This window comes from Onychostruthus taczanowskii, unplaced genomic scaffold (assembly GCF_017590055.1).
Source record: "Onychostruthus taczanowskii isolate IOZ18803 unplaced genomic scaffold, ASM1759005v1 scaffold63, whole genome shotgun sequence".
Lineage (NCBI taxonomy): Eukaryota > Metazoa > Chordata > Aves > Passeriformes > Passeridae > Onychostruthus > Onychostruthus taczanowskii.
Genome location: NW_024504012.1, coordinates 1,072,039 through 1,088,780, shown reverse-complemented (window position 1 = coordinate 1,088,780; position 16,742 = coordinate 1,072,039). Strand labels below are relative to the sequence as shown.

The 16,742-nt window shown below is 47.3% G+C and overlaps 1 protein-coding gene across 1 annotated transcript in view; it reads right to left on the bottom strand.

The window, feature by feature from the left end:
* Nucleotides 1–16,742, bottom strand: part of PAPPA2 (pappalysin 2) — an 89,114-nt gene that overhangs the window by 23,458 nt on the left and 48,914 nt on the right. The window contains exons 12-16 of the mRNA XM_041420114.1: nucleotides 16,520–16,655; nucleotides 16,093–16,318; nucleotides 7,007–7,178; nucleotides 4,627–4,804; nucleotides 2,089–2,302 (exon numbers count right to left, since the gene is read on the bottom strand). Coding sequence (XP_041276048.1) covers nucleotides 2,089–2,302; nucleotides 4,627–4,804; nucleotides 7,007–7,178; nucleotides 16,093–16,318; nucleotides 16,520–16,655 — 926 coding nt within the window. The remainder of the gene's footprint in view (nucleotides 1–2,088; nucleotides 2,303–4,626; nucleotides 4,805–7,006; nucleotides 7,179–16,092; nucleotides 16,319–16,519; nucleotides 16,656–16,742) is intronic.

The window sequence follows — 16,742 nt, the reverse complement described above, 5'->3', positions numbered from 1 at the left end:
TAAGCATCCTCACTGCTCCTGCAGTAAAATTCAAATAAAAAATATAAGTGAGGTAATGCATGAACACGTCTCCAAGATTATCTTTACTTGCATGGAGACAGCTGGATCCCAACCATGGTTCAGGCCTGCATAAGGTGGGCAACTCCACATGAGGAATAAAGCTAGAGCTGGAAGAATAATTCAAAGGAAGCCTGACTGTACTTCCAAGGGTGAGCTGGTTAGTGGGCATGAGGAATCTTCAGTGTCAGTCACAGATTATGTTTGATTTTTATCCAGTATATAGCACACATAGAGAGTCTTGCTTCTTTATGTACCTTGACACCTGTATGGCACTAAATCCTTTAGCAAGGCTTGTACTTGCTGGGTTGGTTGGTGGACAACAGGACACAACAGATAAAGAACTCAGTTTTCTGAACCCAGAGACACAGCAGAAGACCCTAAAAACCTGATGTCCAAATCACCAGCTCAGACCTTGCTTTCACACCAGCACATCAGGAATCTGCACCTCACCAGAGCTGGGTGCTTCCAGAACTCCCTAGCACCTCCCTTTTTCCAAAACTGGTATAAGCAAAGAGATCAACCTCTCACTCTGGCAGCTCCCACCCTCTCCTTGCCAGGGCTGACATACCAGAAGGATTTCCAGCAATCCACAAACTGACTTAAGGGCTGAGAGCTGCTACACCACACCAAGGGGTTTGTACTCATGCTGAGAGTACACCAAGAACTCCTGATGAGAGGGTACAATGACATTTACAAGCCCAAGGAAAGGTTTTTGCTTGGGCTGGGCCACTCACATAGGAATTAATCTGCATGATAGGAAAGCAATACTTTTTCTAGTTTTGTTAATGTGGGTTTTTTTTTGTATTCCACCATCAGAGATGTCTGATAAAATAGCAGCAGTGACAATTGCAAAGAGGAAAATGCAATGTCAATGTGCATTGCTATTAAAACGTAAGCCTCTTCATGATTTTCCTTGACTTGTCTCACAGGCTGTTCAGACCCATATGGAAGTTAGTCACACATCATAGGAGCCTCAAGATCTCCCAGGGGTCATCATTTTCACCAGCAGTTGCTGCAGCAGGACAGAGGGGGCCTAACTTTGCAAGCTGAGTGGATCTGTTTGAAAGCCCAGTGCCTGAAGCGCCACAGGCACAAAAGCTGCTCTAGAGTTTGCAAAGCAGTCCATGTGATCGCTGCCATAATCATCATTTGCTCAGCTCCCTTTGGCCCAAGAAACGCTCCTAACACTGTGAAAAGCTGTTTACAGAAACCACTTCCTTCATTACTAGGCAAGAAATTTGGCAACTGCTTTCCACTGCACAACAACTCTACCCCAGAGCAAAGAAGAGAAGTCTGCATCCAATTAAAACTGGAAGGGGGCATTAAACAATTAACACATAATTACCTGATCTGGGCTAGAATCAAGACTCTGGGGAGGACCCAGCCAGTGCCAGGGAATCTTTAGTGACCAAACCCAGTGGGGACTTTGGCTGGAGGCGTCACAGACAAAATGCTGCTTTATCCCCCAGCATCGCAATATTGGCTGAGAGCAGGGCTAGTGAACCACCAGGAATTTTTCCCCGAAGCATCAGGAAAAATCTTCTCCCATTGAAATACCAATGCTAGAGATTAAATTTAGCCAAGAGGCACAGTGGGTGAGAGAAGGCAGCCATTCATTCTTGCAGTGCCTCTGTTCTATGTTTTATCGCTTTCAGGAAAGACAGAAGCTCCAGGAATTTGCCTACATCTTGTAAATGTCTAATTACCTGGGATTCCACAAACACTTAATTTGGTGCTTAACTTTCACAGAGTGACAAATACCTTGAGGTGCACAGGAAGATCTGCTTGTTTCAGGTTAAAGTACTTAACGCTCTTGTGTGTGCAACAGCACCTTTTTCCCACCAGGTTCACCTAGACCAGGGAATGCCTCTTGTATTTCAAGACATCTGTGTGGTCAGAGAAAGCTGCTCTGCCTTCTACTACCTATCAAGCCAGGTCTCTGAGACTGCCATTGTCCTATCACCTCTGCTCCTTGTACACACTGGGAGGAGGAAAGAAATGGCGATAACAGACCTGCTACAGACTTACTTCTTAGGCTTGTCTGCTGTGTTCTCAGCCACGTGGTAGCCAGGCTTGCACTTGTAGCGACAGACCGAGCCCACATCGTGGTTCCCCTGCAGGCACCGCGGCACCAGGAGCTTGGCGTTGGCCACGGCGGGAGGCGCGTCACACTCCAGCTTGCAGTAGGCTTCGGGCAGGGACCAGAGACCATCCTCCAGGCAGGTGAGCCACTGGTTTGTTCCTGACCCCAAAAGAGAAGCACAGTGTGGGGTTACATTTCAGCCAGGAATGCAGAACTGCTGAGGGGAGCTCAGAGCAACCAGCAGAAGTCCTCTTGTTAGAGTGTACACTGATATCAAAAAGGGGTAACAAACACAAAGACCACGGACTCCATCAGCTGCTTGATCAGGCTGAAGCAGAAAATACTTGAATGCAGACAAACGTATGGTAGGGTCAACTTCTAGAGGCTGGAGAAAGGATCTTGGTTCTGCAAATCTCCCCAAATCTTTCCCTTAAACTTGCTCTCTTTCGTGGTACCCCAGGATAGTCATAGGCTGTAGGACAGCTCTCTGTCATATTCAGTTCAGCCCACCTTCATTCCCCCCAAGGGCTTTTTGCAGCTTGTCCTTAGCTATGTTGATCAAGCTGTCATACCCTACTACAGATGCAGTGTAAGATCACAGAATCATGGAATGGTTTGGGCTGGAAAGGACCTTTAAAGGCCATCTAGTCCAACCCCCTTCTGCCATGGACAGGGACACCTTCCACCAGGTCAGGTAGCTCAGAGCCCTGCCCAACCTGGCTTTCAATGTTTCCAGGGATGGGGAATCCATCACCTTTCTGGGCAACCTGAGAGTCAGGAGGATGGAAAATGCCACAAGGACAGATGTGTGAGGCTTCACTGGTGTGACTGAGAATTCAAACCAGCCATCATTAGAGGTTTGGGTTGAGTATTACAGCCCAGCTCTCTGCTGTCCCTGATAGACCCAGCTAAATGGGTGGCCAGAACTGCATGGCTGTGGATGCCTGCAGGAAGTGCCCAGGACTACATCACCTCCATGGTGTGGGTGATGGATAGTTCATTGGGAACTGATGAGCAAAAAAAAAAGAAAAGGCTGGACTGGAGTGAATGGGACTATTCCTAGTGAGAGGTTTGGATCAACATATTCGTGGGGCAGCCAGGCTGCTCTACAGTTCCTTCAAACATCACTTTCTTTTTACAGAAACACTTCTGGGCCAGAGACAAGGTCACATGTCTACTCAGTTCCTGATGGGTCAAGGCTGCCAGGGGTCATCTCCCACCTCCAAGTGCCACACAGCCATGTCATCCTTTCCTTGCCTACTCTTAGCATTTGTTAGCATGGACAGCTTGCTTGTAAAGATGCGAGTCTTTGGGGGGAACAAGCACAGAGTATGTCCCTGCCTCAGTGGCTCAGTTGTGTCAGCTGGACTCTAGGAGTTTACCCACATGGCTTGGCAGCCTTGGCTGAGCACCTCCAGCCATCATGCTGGAAGTCACCCAGGGACCCATGGAGGGCACGCTTTCCCACGGAGGGAGCCCACAACAAACCTCCCAGGGACTGCAGCAGGACTGAGGCAGCTGTGAGTGCAAGATCAGATTATAGCTCTGCCTTAGTTGACCAACCCAAGGCAATGGGCATCAGTTCATGCAGAATTTGTGTTGTTGAGATGACATTTGCATGCTACCCATTGATCAGCCCACACTGGGGATCTGCCACCATCCTCCCTGTCATGAAATGAGACCTTAATTCTCTGCAGTTTTTGATCCTTAGATTTAACGTTTTTTCTTTTACAATAAGTAAACAATTCTCATACATTTCAGCTATAAATGTCTCCATAAAGTAGGGCACCCATTAAAATGATTTGTTGTATGTGATTTTTTCAGAGCAAAGGCGCTGGTGGAAACTCAAAAAGTCCCAATGCTTGAAGCTGTCAAGGCAATTACCCCTGAAATCCCATCCAGCTCAGCCCTTGCATAGACAGAACAGTAGCTCTCTTTCTCTAACTTGGCTTAAGAAATTCCTGTGGCTACTGATGGAGTCGGCAGAATGAAAGCCAGGCCATGGTGTGTCTGGGTGGTGAACATCTCCCAGACTGCTCTACAGCTGTGGGCATCAGTCTCTATGGCTTTATACAGCCCCAGCCCCCTGAACCACAGGCTTCCCCACAGCCATCAGGCACAGAGCCACTTCTGGCTCTCTGAAGTCCTCTCTGTCTGCCTGCATGTTTTGTGTCTCCATCACTGTAATACTGGAGGCTGGACTGGTTATCAGGAGAGGACATCACTACACCCTGAGGTGGACGGATAAGGGCTGCCTGCCAGGGGATGGGAGTCAGAGGGAATTATCCTCACACTAGGATGTCTCTGTTCCAGGGGGTGGGATACCCATCATTTCAGGAAGTATCTCAAGAGCTCATCCAGCTGACAAATCCAGGATAAGTGAGAAATTCCAAGTAGCAATGCTCTGTTTGTACTGTTTGGGACAGGCATGGAAATGTGGCATCAAAAAGGGTGGTTAAATTTCTTGACACTCCAGATCATACCTTGAAGCTTGGCTGGGGGGATGCAGGAGAAGGAGCATCTCTGCAGGTAGGTGGTCCCCACAGGGCAGGAGAACTCGGCATGGTACACGTGGGACTGGTCAGGGACACGGCAGTCAACAGGGTCACAAGTCACAGATCTGTCCCACTGTCCTGAACTGCACGTTAGCACCACCTCCTGCTGCAGAAAAAACAAAGCTCCATCAGACTCCTGAAGAGAGCTTTGATCTACAGCTGTGCCACCACAGCAGAAAGGTCCAACCCAGGATTCAGGATGAGGAGAGCTCTCCAACATTTTTCCTCCCCCACTGTGCCCTTTCTCCCCACTCTGGACAATGAATCACAAAGCCCTGATCTGTTCACAGGGAGATGTGTGGGATGTGAGAGCAGCACATGTACCTTGAGGTAACAATCCAGCCACTGTGCATGCTACATTGTCTGGGCAGTACCAGTCCCCATTACGGAAAAAAGGAAAGTCCCTTCAAGATTCACTGAAAACTCTCCAGCTAAGCTATTTCCAGCTGTATGTGCTGCAATTTCCTCCTCTAAAACATCAAGTCTTACTTCAGCTGTTATCAGAGAGCTCTTCTGTTTATTGTTTTTCCCTAAATGCACCAATTCCCTCATGCCTCAGCCCCCAGACCCCAATGAAATCATATAACCATTTACAAATCCTAATTGTACACCCCTTCTTACTCAGAACTGCCCAAGATCAAAATCCACCATGGTCCCACCACTAAATATGGTAAACACGGGCTACAGACTTCATCAAAATGGAGTGGTGGATGATGGCTTGCTATGAGCAACCTGGTACAGTGGAAGGTGTTCCTAGCCACAACAGGGGGGGTTGGACTAAGTGATTTGTTAAAGGTCCCTTCCAACCCCAATTGTTCTATGATTTCCATTCTAAAACTGCTAACCCCAGCCCAGTAGCCCTCAGCCAGGGGCTGCAGAACAGTGTTCCTGGTGTCCCTTCATGGCTGTGTACAGTCACACTACTGGTGCAGCTGAACACATGACCTTAACCAGCATGTTTCAATTGAACCTGGATGTGGTGGCTCTGAAGGACATCAATAAATTTGAGTCTGGCACTCCCAAGTGTGCAGCAGGATCATAGTGTAGCTGAACTAGCTGGACAGGATGCTCAGGAGAAGAGCTGTGTGTGTTTTCCTAAATAGGGTTACAAGCCAGACACCACTGTAATACCACTGGAGGGCTCAGGGCAAGGCCCTTGCAAGCTGCCCTCTGCTGTGACAGACACTTGGTAGAACTCTATTCAGAAGTTTCCCATCTCACTGCCAAACACAGGAAAACTGTCACCCCAGGCAGATTCATTTTGTGTGGTTTCATTTCAGAGAATGGGAACATTTTGTTTTCCCTGGGCAGGCCTTGGCCCACAGACCCAGTGGCCGTGTAATTAACAACCTCCCAGTGATGAGCAGTGCATCTCCAGCTGCCCTATTGCACTACCCAGTGTTTACCTCTCCTTTGGCCAACACTGCAGCACGGGGAACCTGCCTGCCAGGTGTCACAAGCAGATCTCCAAGGAGAGGAAATGTCACCCTCCTGACACGGCCCAACTCACTTTTATCTGTCTGCCCCAAGCAAGTTCACACCCTCACTCAGTCTGGCATGTAGACCAGCTCAGCCCCAGAGACTCCTGTTCCCCCCCTGAGAAACAGCCCAAGGACAGGACCCTGTGTGCCTACACCCCTGCCAAGGTGACTGCCCGGACCAAGGCAGTTCAGCTCCCAAGGACACATCATCCCAGGCCTCCTCAGTCAATAGCTAAGAGCTATGCTGGCTCCTGGCTTTTATGAGGTAACCCCCAACCCTCTGGAAAGTGGGACAAACTCTTTCACGGTGACCTCTGTGCCATTATTGCAACACAACACAAAGGAAGAAAAGCTCTCCATGCTCTCAGCTGCCTCTAAATATAGTTGCTCTGCAATGACTTCATTTTTTCCTGAGCCACTAACTTCAGCTTTAAGAGAGAAAACATCCCAGGGATGTTTAACCCTCCAAGCAATGCCCATCTGGAGAGCAGAAATACCTACTCTCTTTCTGCTGGAGTGCATCACCTTGACTTGGGACATGCCCTGCAGCACCTTTCAGCCTAGCAGAGCTGTGCTCTGCAGACAGCACTGGACTGGGAGAACGAGGACTGCAGCAAGGAAAAGAGAGGGAACTCCAGAGCAGAAACACCAGCCATGAACACAGGGGTCCAGCACTGGAGCTTAATTTCGCTGGGATGTGTTGGGAAAGCAGCAAAATGGCTGGGGCTGGAGGAACGATTGGTCTGTGCTCTCTCCAACCATCTCAGGGTGGTTAAATCTTTTTTATCTATGTCTTGGTCCCATGGGACACCCTGAGGCCCACTCACCTGCGTGGAGCCCAGCCTCTTCCCACCACTGGAGCGGAGGAAGAAGCCCTTTTCACAGGAGACAGCACACATCATGTGCCTTGGGCCATCCGAGCTACAGTTCAGGGTGGCAGCGTGAGCAAGCAGTGGCTGCGTGCAGGTTCCTGATCCCACGCAGGCACCGTGGGCACAGCTGTGGAGGAGAACAATAAGGGATCAACCAGTGGGTCCCAGGACTACTTCAGCAAGGAAGGGCTCTCTCCAGGTGGCACTTGTGTGGACTCAATGCTCAGCAGGTCACAGATGCCCAGAGATGCATACCTATCCCTCGCAGCTCCAGCTTCTTCCAGGCTTGGAGTCCCCTGACAATGAGGCCAGAGACTTCATCCCAACCCCAGCCCACACCTTCCCACCAACCACCACCATGTTCTTTCAAGCTGATGAAAGGAGGCACAACTCAACAATATTCCAAAAATTGTGCTGCCTGTACACAGGCACAGAGTGTGCACACAGCCCGGCACCAAAGGGGGGCTTGTTGCAGTTAGGCCAAGAGAAAAAAAGGAGGTAGGTGACAAGGAGAGGGAAGGCAGAAGTCTGTTTAACTTCAGAATCAGGTATATCAAATTCTGTATAGGACACTGGAGAATCCACACATGATTCTCCAACTGCAAGGAAAGCTAAGAGAAAACCTCTGCAAATATTAGGGAATCATCCATAAGATGTTCTTCAGATCCTGTGCAGTCCCCCTTCACATCCATACAGATACACCACAGCCTGCAGTGGAAATGAGAAGCTGGATATACAACTGGCTCCCCAGCCCCACTCCTGTCACCTTCCCCCTCTGCTCTGATGGTCTTCAGCACCTCTGCTCTTCCCGCAGGCCAATGCAGCATCCCAAGCCTTTGCATGCCAATGTCAGACTCTTTGGGATCAGACACACACCTGTCCAGCTGTACAGCCTCAGCTGTGGCCACCAAGGTGAGATGTAGCTAAAAGGGAGGAATAACCTTCCCCTCGGCACAGCTGCCAGTTAGAAGAGGTTCCAGGAAAGTTTGAAATGCATCACCCATTCCTTGGTTTGCAATGCATCACCCACGCCATCTCCTCACTTCAGAAGCTTCCCACTGAGGAGCAGTCATGAGGTACTGACTATTTCAGCATCACAATTCCATAATGAGAACCCGTGTGGGTCAAAGGGTTGTGATCGCCATCAGTGAAATGCAGCCAGTCGATTAATTACCTGGGATGGAACTGGGAAAAGACATAAGGCAATACACAACAGCTCCCACACCCTGGTTATCCATCAGTCTGGCTTTATCTGCTACCAAGTGATATAGGTGCAACACCTGATCTCAGCCAGCCTTCCTCAGCCAGGGACAGAGGTGCTGCAGCTCCAGGCAATAACTGGGGAGAGAAGGGAGGGAGCTATACCTGAATGCCTCGCTCTCCTCTGCTTCCTGCTTGGCACAGGGCTGTTGCTGTTTTCAGGCACTGCCTTTCTCCCAGCAAGGCAGAGGCCTCTGCCTCCAGCCTTTACTCAACATTTCCAGCCAAGGATGCACAGAGCTAGAAATACCACAAAAGACATGCACACAAAAAACAAAAAAACAACAAACCCCAAAAAAACCCAAATTGGTGCCGACACAGACGTTAAGGGAACGCAATGTGCTGTTGACTCTGGACAAGTCCACCGAGCCAAAGACATGGTGGAAACCTGCAGGCCACAGCTCTGAAAGAGCCGGTGGGCACAGGAGGGGACCACAAAGGAGAACAAGAAGAAAGGGGCTGTTTTTTCAATGCAGACCTGTTTATGAAGTGAGAAATGGTTTCAGGGCAGCTGCTGCAAATTCTTTCACTAGCTTATATTTCCATTTGCTTCCTTTTTAAAGAATTTGTTTTATGAGTGCAGCATTTGTCAGGTCATTAGCTTCTGAGGGCATCTGTTACCAATTGTAGCCCTCTCCCCTCCCCTCCTGCAGTCACCTTCTCTGGGCAGTTGCTCTGCTCCCTGCCTGTGCCCCTGGCTCATACTTGCTCCCATCCCTAGTGATGGAACCACTGTCCCAAACTTCCTTGTGTGTTTGCCTCTGGACACACGTGCCCACTTTCCAGCCTTGCTTCTCCATTCTATCTCCTTCCTCGCCAGTCATGGGTACAACATGGAGATGCACCTTTCCACTAGACCAGGTTGCTCCAAGCCCCCTCCAAACTGGCCTGGAACACTTCAAGGAACGGGGCAGCCACAGCTTCTCTGGGCAGCCAGTGCCAGGGCCTCCCCACCCTCACAGCTGATGATCAGGGCGTTGAGTTTTGGAGCATGTGCCCATCACAGCACTGGTTTGAGGGTGTGCCCTGGCACCTTCCAGATGCATCCAGGCCAAGTGCTTGGCTGGAGCAGCTCTGCTGGTGCTGATGGAAAGACAGCACGTTGTCTGGGGCAGCCTTGGCAGTTGGGACAATGCTGTTATTAAATAAAAATTAAATGAAGCGCTAATCCTTTTGAGCACTACTGGGGACATTTTGGTTTTCCACCAGTTTGGAAATGTAACCAGCAATGTGGTAGAAAGTAGATCAAGATATCAGAAAGTTTCTTAAGGATTATAAATACAGAATGTTATATAGGGTAGTTATGCATAAGAGATTGAGAACTACAGGTCATAACAACAAAATATTTTTATGAACATCACGTATATATATATTCATGCACATGTTCCATACATGCATGTAGAAATATTCCAAAAATAACAGAAAATTTTGGGTTAGAATAATTACCTTTCTTTTTGCCCCCAGAGATGACTAACTTAGCACTGTTTTCTCTGTGATTAACAACATCCCTAGCCCTACAAACATCCACTAGATTTTATTTTGGAAATTATCTGAGCCTGATCAGCTCAAGTTCTGAGAAGCTGTGCTTATCCTACACCTTGCTTGAAGTCTGGTGCTGCTATCCCAGACCTGAAAAAGGGCTCACATCACTGAAAGCTGTCTGATTTTCCCAAATATATCAATAATCTTAAAAAATATATACCAACCCTATGAACAAACATTGCCTTGATTGTTTCCTTTATCAGCATCATCACTGCTATCACTGCTGTACTTGGAGCCAGAACACTTTTGAGCCTGATGGTGAATAAGTGCAGGTCAAAAGAGAAAAAAAGCCCTGTGACCTGCCCCATCATGATCCACATACTATGCCAGGGCTGGGGTAAAGTGATGGAATAAATCACAGCTCCCATGCCCTGGAACACCCAAACAAAGGCTGGACAAGGAAATGGTGCAGTTAGCCCATTTCTGATCTCAGCATGAAGGAGCTCTTTCTGCTTTTGATGATAAATGAAATTCCTGTATCACAGCTGCAAACTCCTGACTTCTGCCCATTTCTGATTCAGGCCATATAAGATGTGGGACAAGCCAATATTTTTTTACTTTTTTTCTGCCTAAGACATCAAAAAAAATTTCCACTTCTATCCCAGCATCTTTTGAAGCTCAAACTAATGATTTGTCAACAACATTTTTACAAAATACCAAAATTTTTCTCCTAACTTATTTCATGTCAGCACAAGCCTGCACGATGCTCTGGGCTCACCAAGTCCCATAACTTATACATCAAAGAAAGTTTCAGGTCTGGAAATCTGCGAAATTCTGCCTAGTGATGGCCCTAAATGCTCCAGAACGGTAAGAGCTTTGTTCTGAAATGGGAACAATTCTATAAACTAGAGCAAAACTTTTCCTTTGGGATCCTTCATCCTTCCAGAATAAAAGCAGGCAGCCACTACCAGCAATAGACCATGTAAAGCCAGTGGAGGCAAAACTAGTACGGCAACACTACTTTGTTGTGACAAATCCCAAATTCCGAATAGCTGAAATTTCATATTTTACAGCAAGTACTTAATGCAACACAGAAAATACTGATGGATTTACCCACATCAAACTAAGCCAAGTCAAAAGCAGTGCAGCTAAGTATAATAAATCATCTATACATTGCTGTAGTGTCTACTCAGGCTTTCAACCCCCAAGACTGCTGCTGAAACATCCCTTATCATCAAGATCCAGCTCTTAACAGCAGAAACTTGTAAGTTCATCTCATGGTGCGAATTTTTGGGAGAGGGGGTTATAGGAGATGTCGACAGAAAAGTAAAGGCTTTGGCCAAATCTCCTGAAGTTAAAAGTCATCCCTGCACATACTCTGGTGGAGTCTGAATTGTAACACTCAACATCAGTGAGATAAAAGGTGTTTACCCCAATGCGGTCTAGCAGAAGAGAATAGCTAGGAAATGAGAAAAGGTGTTTTGGAAATACTTGGGAATGTCTCCCTTCAGGCAAGGTGAAAGGTCTCACTTTTCCAGTAAATCTGATGGCAACCATCCTTGTGGCAGCAGGCTGCGTGTACAGACCCAACGGTGGTGATGCTTTTTGATTACGATCTGCACTGAGGTTGCCATCTCAAGAAAAGGTGTTTGCTTCTGTACGTGACTCCAAAAGAAACTTGGCAAAAGTAACATCCCTGTGAGTCATCTGCTGTCATCCGCCTCAGAGACAGAGAAAAGGCACCAGCAAGACATCAAATGACCTGCTGGCCCCTCCATAGCCATAGTGGAAAAGGGAAAAAAAGAAGTAAGGGCACATAATGTATTTCCAGACAGTTCCTTTCCATGTATTTTTGTTGTTGTTCACTACACCAAAATAGTTATATAGGAGGACAGAAAATGAGGTTGAATGGGATGTCAGGTTTGGTGTAGTCACCTTCCCAACCTCAGCCAGGACAGACTGTACCCAAAGAACATCTTTATCCATATCCGATCTCCACAGGACCACGCTCCACCTAATTTTCTCATCCTGTCCAGAGGGAATTAATTTCTGAGCCACATCCATCACCATGAAAGACGTAAAAATAGCACAGGGATTTCAAAAGGGAGCTGGAAGCAGAAGCCATAGCTGGGCTGCAAGACTTCTGCTGTAAGATTTGAGGAGGAAAAAATATTTATCATGACAGAGAGGAGATAGTGAGGGGATCTGATGTCTCTGTACAGACACATAGACACAGAAAAGTTGTCTGCTGGCAGGAGGCATTGAGACCTTTCTGACAAGGATGGAGCAAAAGCAACAACTTTCATCTTGAAATCAGAGGCACCTTCTCAGCAGAGAGGGTTACTGGATATGAGAATAGCTCAGCAGGGGTGATGGTGTACTCATCACCTCCTGCAGCTTGTGAAAGGAGATAAGAGAACCTTCTGAAGGATGCATTTAATCTAGTCCCTGGAAAAATGCCTGTGCTTGTGTATGACATCAGGGCAGAATGGGGAGACTGACTGTAGCAGAAAACCAAGGGCTCTGCTGGCAAACCTGGGGTCTCCCAGTACTTGTTTCCTTCCTCACTGGACATGGGAATTCAAGTGATCTGTGCTGGAACTCACATTCCCTCGATGTATCTGCAGCCAGCTCTGCTTGGAACAATGCATCAGACCCTCTCCATGAGGTGACACCAAGCACCCTGTTTGAAAGCTGTTCTCTGTTTGACTCAAGATCAAATTGGTGAAAAACCTGTGCTGGGAGATATTTTTTTTCCCTGGCTATTCTCAGGGAAAGGCGGAAGACATCTTGAGCATTCCCAAAAAAGCCCATATATAGAGCACTAATCTCAAGAAGCTTATTAGACTGCAGAGAACAAATGGGATGGGGCAGTCCCTGAAATGGTGTCTGGCCCTCCAAGGGTTACCTATGACACCTTCCAGCTTGACATTAATTTAAATTTTAGTTTAAATTAAAGTTAATAACATATTCTACAGAACAGTCTTGGCCACCATTGTCCATCAGCCAGTCAGGGACCTACAAGAAACATGCCAGAGGTCAACAGGCATGTTCTCCTCTCTGCCGGAGGAGAAGCACGTCTAGAGATCTCAAACAAAGTGAGCCCATTCCCCAGGAAATGTGGTCATCAGGACCCTGGAAACACAAATATTTAGGCTGGAGAAGCCCTGTAAAATTAGGTCCAGCCATTAATCCAGCAGTGCCAAGGCCACCACTAACCCATGTCCCCTAGTGCCGTGTTTACGTGTTTTAAATCCCTCCAGAGACAGGGACTCCATCCACAGGGCACCCTAAGCCAGAGGCAAAGAATCAGGATTTTAGGGTCCCTTCCAACCCAAACTATTCTACATTTCAGTGAAATAAGACACCAGCATGTCTCCCAGGGTGCCTATAAATCTTCATGCCATCACACATGCAGCCCATAACTTGACCCTGCATAAATTTGGTGCCTGGAAGAAAGAAAACAAACCAAACAAAACCTGTTTGGGAAACAGCCCTCTTTGCTGAATAAAATTTATCAATTAAAAATATGTAAACAACTCACTCCTCCAACTAATTTTCTCTCCCTCACCTCCATTTTTCATACCAAAAGAATCCAAACCCAACTCCCCTTGATGCCTTATACCCACTTTTGCACTTTTGGGGAAGCAGAGGAGAGCTTGCACACAGGAAATACAAACACAAAGCAGATCACCTTTTGTAGCACCTTTCCTGTGAACCCACCCAGGCATTTCCCAGCATATGTGAACATAAAACACACTGAAAATAAAAGCAAGCTAAAAATACACATAACAGAGGAAATGAAAAATGTTCCCCTGGTTCAGTGTATAGCCTATACCAAGTTAAACAGGAGGGACTGTGGCTCAGTTTAAAAATGCAAAGAAAAAGATGAAAACCAGAAGCTTTGGGTCTCCTGGGTGGAAAAGTGTTAAAAGTCTGATTTCTGTTTGACCTCATAAGGTTGTGATTGGGAGCAGAATGCACAGACAAACCCTGATCTGCTGGCAGAGACAGCAGAGAGGGGTTCCTGGTGATGGCAGTGAGGACACTGCACTGCTTTGGTCTGTAAGTGCTCTGCCAACCTTCAGCACCTTGAGTGGGTCCAAAAGGTGACACTTTCTTCAAAACAAATGTGTACTTTTCTAGAGGCAAACACCTGTTTCACCCTGACCTGGAGAAAGCTGCATTTCATCAGCATAAACACAATCTCTATGTTCTCCCCAGCCTGCAAAGCACTGCAAGATCCTTCAAGATGAAAGATGCTGCAGAAATACCAACCTGTCATATATTTATTGTTTTGGCAATGAGCATTTCTAGGCTGAAGGCAGGAAATCTCATTTCTTTGTTGCTTTTGTTACTGTCCTTTCTCAGGTTATTTTAGGAAAGCCCTCACTTGCACGTACTGTGTACATGAGGCTGGCTGCGTGCAAACGGTCAGTTCAGCTCTCTGCAGGAACAACAAGGATGTTCTGTGGTCTTTCACAGTCAAATGTCTCTCAGCCTATGAAGATTTTCTATTCCTGGATTTTTATATGGGATTTCCCCCCTCTGCCCACCGTCAGAATCCACCTACCTTATATGAAATGAATTGTTAACCTTTAAAAATACTGCAATGCATTACTTTTGGAGATAGAACAGATTTTAAAAATATAATAAAGGGGGCATACTTGAATGTTTCCTGACTTAACAGAAGAAGATCCTTTATTATTACTGTGGCTACTCGAGGCTGTAAGCCTAACCACCCCCCCACCCCCCCGAATATTCAAGACTTTAATTCTGAAGATCAATACTCTAAATAGAATTTTCTACTCTGAAAACCCTGGGAATCTGATTTACTTTGAGTATTTGTTAAGGGCATACACATATTCTGCAATTCAGCATGTTGCTGGGAAGTCAAGGCCATGGGGAGCCTAGGGGAGGGCAACATGAGGAAGAGGAGACACAGGGATCCTGCTGTGCCCCTGGAAGAGGGACACAGCTTGGTGTGCCTTGGCAATACAGGAACTGGCTTGTGCTTCAGCTATAATGTGACTTTTATGAGGAAAATATCTATTTTCCTCTGTATTTGCCTCTATATGGGCATCTCCTCGTTCCCAGTCAATGCTGAGCTGTGTCCAGTGAGTCTTTTCTTCCTTGCAGTCACTTCTCAGGGGAAGGGGGAAGCTCTCAAGAAACAAGAATGCAAGATTATTTTAAGGGATGAGAAAATGTAATTGAAAAACCACATCAGTTGGCCAGGGTCTTAGAAGCATGTGGGTACATTGCTGTAACAGCTACCAGGAGGAAACACGCTGCATTTCAGGTGAACACTGATCTTTTAATGTAAGGTTGAGAATAATATTTATATACTGACTCACTAAGATTTATGTTTCTGTATAAATCACACATGCACTTAAAAAAAAAAAAAAGTAAAAAGCAACTTCAGGATATTCATGGCTTCCAGAATTTGACATAAATCAATTGTACCACAATTCCACAGGATTTAATACAAACACACACACACACACACGCTCATTTGTTATCAGAGATGGTCAACCATCCAGGCCATCAACAGAAGGAACATGACAAGAACAGCAATGAGATGACCCTAGACAAAGCCCTTCTGTGCTTAAGAACCCCAAAGCTTCAGCAAAGCTCATCTCAAAAATCAGTATTCCCAGTGGTGTGGTTTGAGTAACTGGCTGAACTGGAGCCCTGGATCAGCACATGTGTGCTTCAGGGAGCCTGGGATCTGAAAGCAAAGCCAGACTTGGCAGATTTAAAGTGCTGAGGCCTCTGTTGGCATTATCACCACGTTCAGCAGGGCAGTGTGAGACTCTGCAAGGGGCCTGGATGGACCAGGAGTGAGAGCAGAGGAGATGAGGAGAGCTCCATCCCCACCTTGTGCAGCATGGGGAAGACCAGAATGGATGGAGGTGGAGCTTGTAAAGAAAGTGCTGAAGAAGCTTCAGCTCCAGCATAAACTCCCAGTGATAACTTCTCAGCCATTTTCAAACTTCTCTTGGTTTTTCCACCAGGAATCAGTCCTTTAGCATAGTTTTCTACAGATGCAGAGGCCATGCACAAAATCTGGTTTCTGCCTTCCCGTTTCCTCCAGCAAGATAAGCAAATCAAGACTCAACACAGCAGATCTTCCAACAAAGACTCAACACAGCAGATCTTTCAACAATACCTCAAAAGCCATCTGAGGATAGCCACAAAGCACTCAATAAAAACTCCAGAATTCAAGCACAAATTTCCAGAGGAGAGCAGCAACCCTGGGTGGCCATTGGGATGTACCCTGAGGAGACCATTCCTACCTGTAGCACTGATGGCCACATCCCTCCTGGTGCTGCTGCAGGAGGCAGGTGGTGAGGGTGTCAGAGGAGCCAGGCTGAGCCAAGGTCCGCAAGGCCACGGCTGCAATGCCCACACGTGGAGAGGAGAAGTTGAAAAGCACCGAAGCAACGTGGGGGAGTGGGTCCTCCTGGCTATGGGTCACATTGACGATGAGGGGGTTGTGCTGACACGACAGCTCGTACGTCCCTGTGAGACAAAGCAAAGAAAGAAGTGACTAATCCCGCTGCTGGGATTTGCTTTTGGTTTACATCTGCTCCCCCATACGCCAACAGACCGGCTCGGAAGGCAGAAGCTCCTGCAAGGTGGGGCGGGGGACAGCAGTGAGAGGTCACAGCTGTGGTGGTGGCTCTGGGTGTCCCCGTTGGTGCCACACCCAGAGGTTCTCACCCAAAGAGCGGTTCTGTCCGTCTGTGTCAGTCAACTGCACGGCAACCACCGGCTTGGGCTGCTGGCTTGGTACAGAGCCAGAGGAGGCCAGGAAGAGCAGGAGAGAGGTGGGCACTGCAGGTCTCTCAAAGCAAACCTAGGAAAGAGGGCAGGAGACACTCTGAGAGCAGGCACATCAAATACAGCTTCTCAGAGCCCATACAGGCAAGAGAGAGGAAGAGGG